The sequence below is a fragment of the Seriola lalandi genome, unplaced genomic scaffold, assembly GCF_002814215.2.
Source record: "Seriola lalandi dorsalis isolate HSWRI2012SDOR001 ecotype SW California unplaced genomic scaffold, Sedor1 jcf7180002054680, whole genome shotgun sequence".
NCBI lineage: Eukaryota > Metazoa > Chordata > Actinopteri > Carangiformes > Carangidae > Seriola > Seriola lalandi.
Genome location: NW_019525233.1, coordinates 1,170,122 through 1,171,296, shown reverse-complemented (window position 1 = coordinate 1,171,296; position 1,175 = coordinate 1,170,122). Strand labels below are relative to the sequence as shown.

The 1,175-nt window shown below is 40.4% G+C and overlaps 1 protein-coding gene across 1 annotated transcript in view; it reads left to right on the top strand.

Moving 5' to 3' along the window:
- The first annotated feature begins 10 nt into the window (after positions 1–10).
- The window catches only part of LOC111666756 (torsin-1A-like), a 31,360-nt gene continuing 30,195 nt past the window's right edge, over positions 11–1,175 (top strand). Inside the window, exon 1 of the mRNA XM_023422216.2 lies at positions 11–531. Within this exon, the coding sequence (XP_023277984.1) occupies positions 336–531 (196 nt within the window). The 5' untranslated portion in view covers positions 11–335. The remainder of the gene's footprint in view (positions 532–1,175) is intronic.

Here is a 1,175-nt window from a genome sequence, read left to right as displayed (position 1 = left end):
CTTTGGAAACTAGAGTATTGTGTAATGAATTTGATTTGTAATTCATGTAATTAAACTATGTTTGTTTTTATGTATCATAATCTGTGCACTAACTCCTGCACACATTGCGCCGTTGTCTTGGTGGTAAAGTCAGTTCCATAGTGTAAATAAAGTTTATTTAAAAAAAGAAAAAAAAAAAAATCTAAATTAAAGACCGCGGCACCTCCACCTCCAGCTGTAATTAGTCACTCCACCACCAGCTGTTGACTCGCCTTCCAGCTGTGTTTACTCACTCCGCCTCACCGAGCTGTTAGACACTTTACTTTTTCTTAACTTATAAGAAACACTTGCACGAGATGAAACCGAGGAAGCAACATGTTCTGCTGCTGTGGATGTTGGTCTGCTCCGGAGGGGCCGAGGCGTCAGAGTACGTCGGCGCCGCAGCTGTGGTCGGCGTTGTTGCGACTCTGGCTGGAGTTGTATATAGGTGCCAGAACATTTACTGCTATTATGAGTGCTGTGGACGCCAGTGGATTTCTTTCAATTGGCAAGGTAACACACATTCATTTCTATTCAAGTAAAATAAAATTAAATAAATGGATTAAAACAAAACACTAAACAGTTTTTTTTTCCGTTTTGTGTGTGTTTTATATATGTGATAGACTTTGTCACTGATGTTATTTTAATGTGCAGCTATATAGTGCTGTGCAGCTGCATGTCTCCTACAATCTTTTGCTTTTCACTGTCATCTACTTCTTATCGGAAAGCCATCTTCATCTTCCTCAGGTAAAGAGCTGAATATATTTCTCAGAGTTGGGTTACGCTTGATCAGAACTATTTTGTATGGTGTGTTGTCTGACCACGTTAGAATTGAAAAGAGTTTATAGATTTTGCTTAATGGCCACACTCAAAGGCAGAGTGAACATTTTCAGGCAGTCTCTCCTGGAAGGCATTCATACTGTTGCACTTGGTTGTTGACTTGAAGGGTGACAGAAATTGTTGGGTCAGGAATGAAAAAAATAGACCTAGAGAGGGAAGTTCAAAACCTGGATCCTTTCTCATCTCTGCACAGCTGGTTAATCACGGTGTGAAGAGGGTCTGAATGGTAGAGTTTTGGTTTTGGAAAGGTCACAGAAATAGTCAGACACAGACCCCTCTTATCTGAGTTTCTGAAGCTGTTTGACCAACCAACAAGC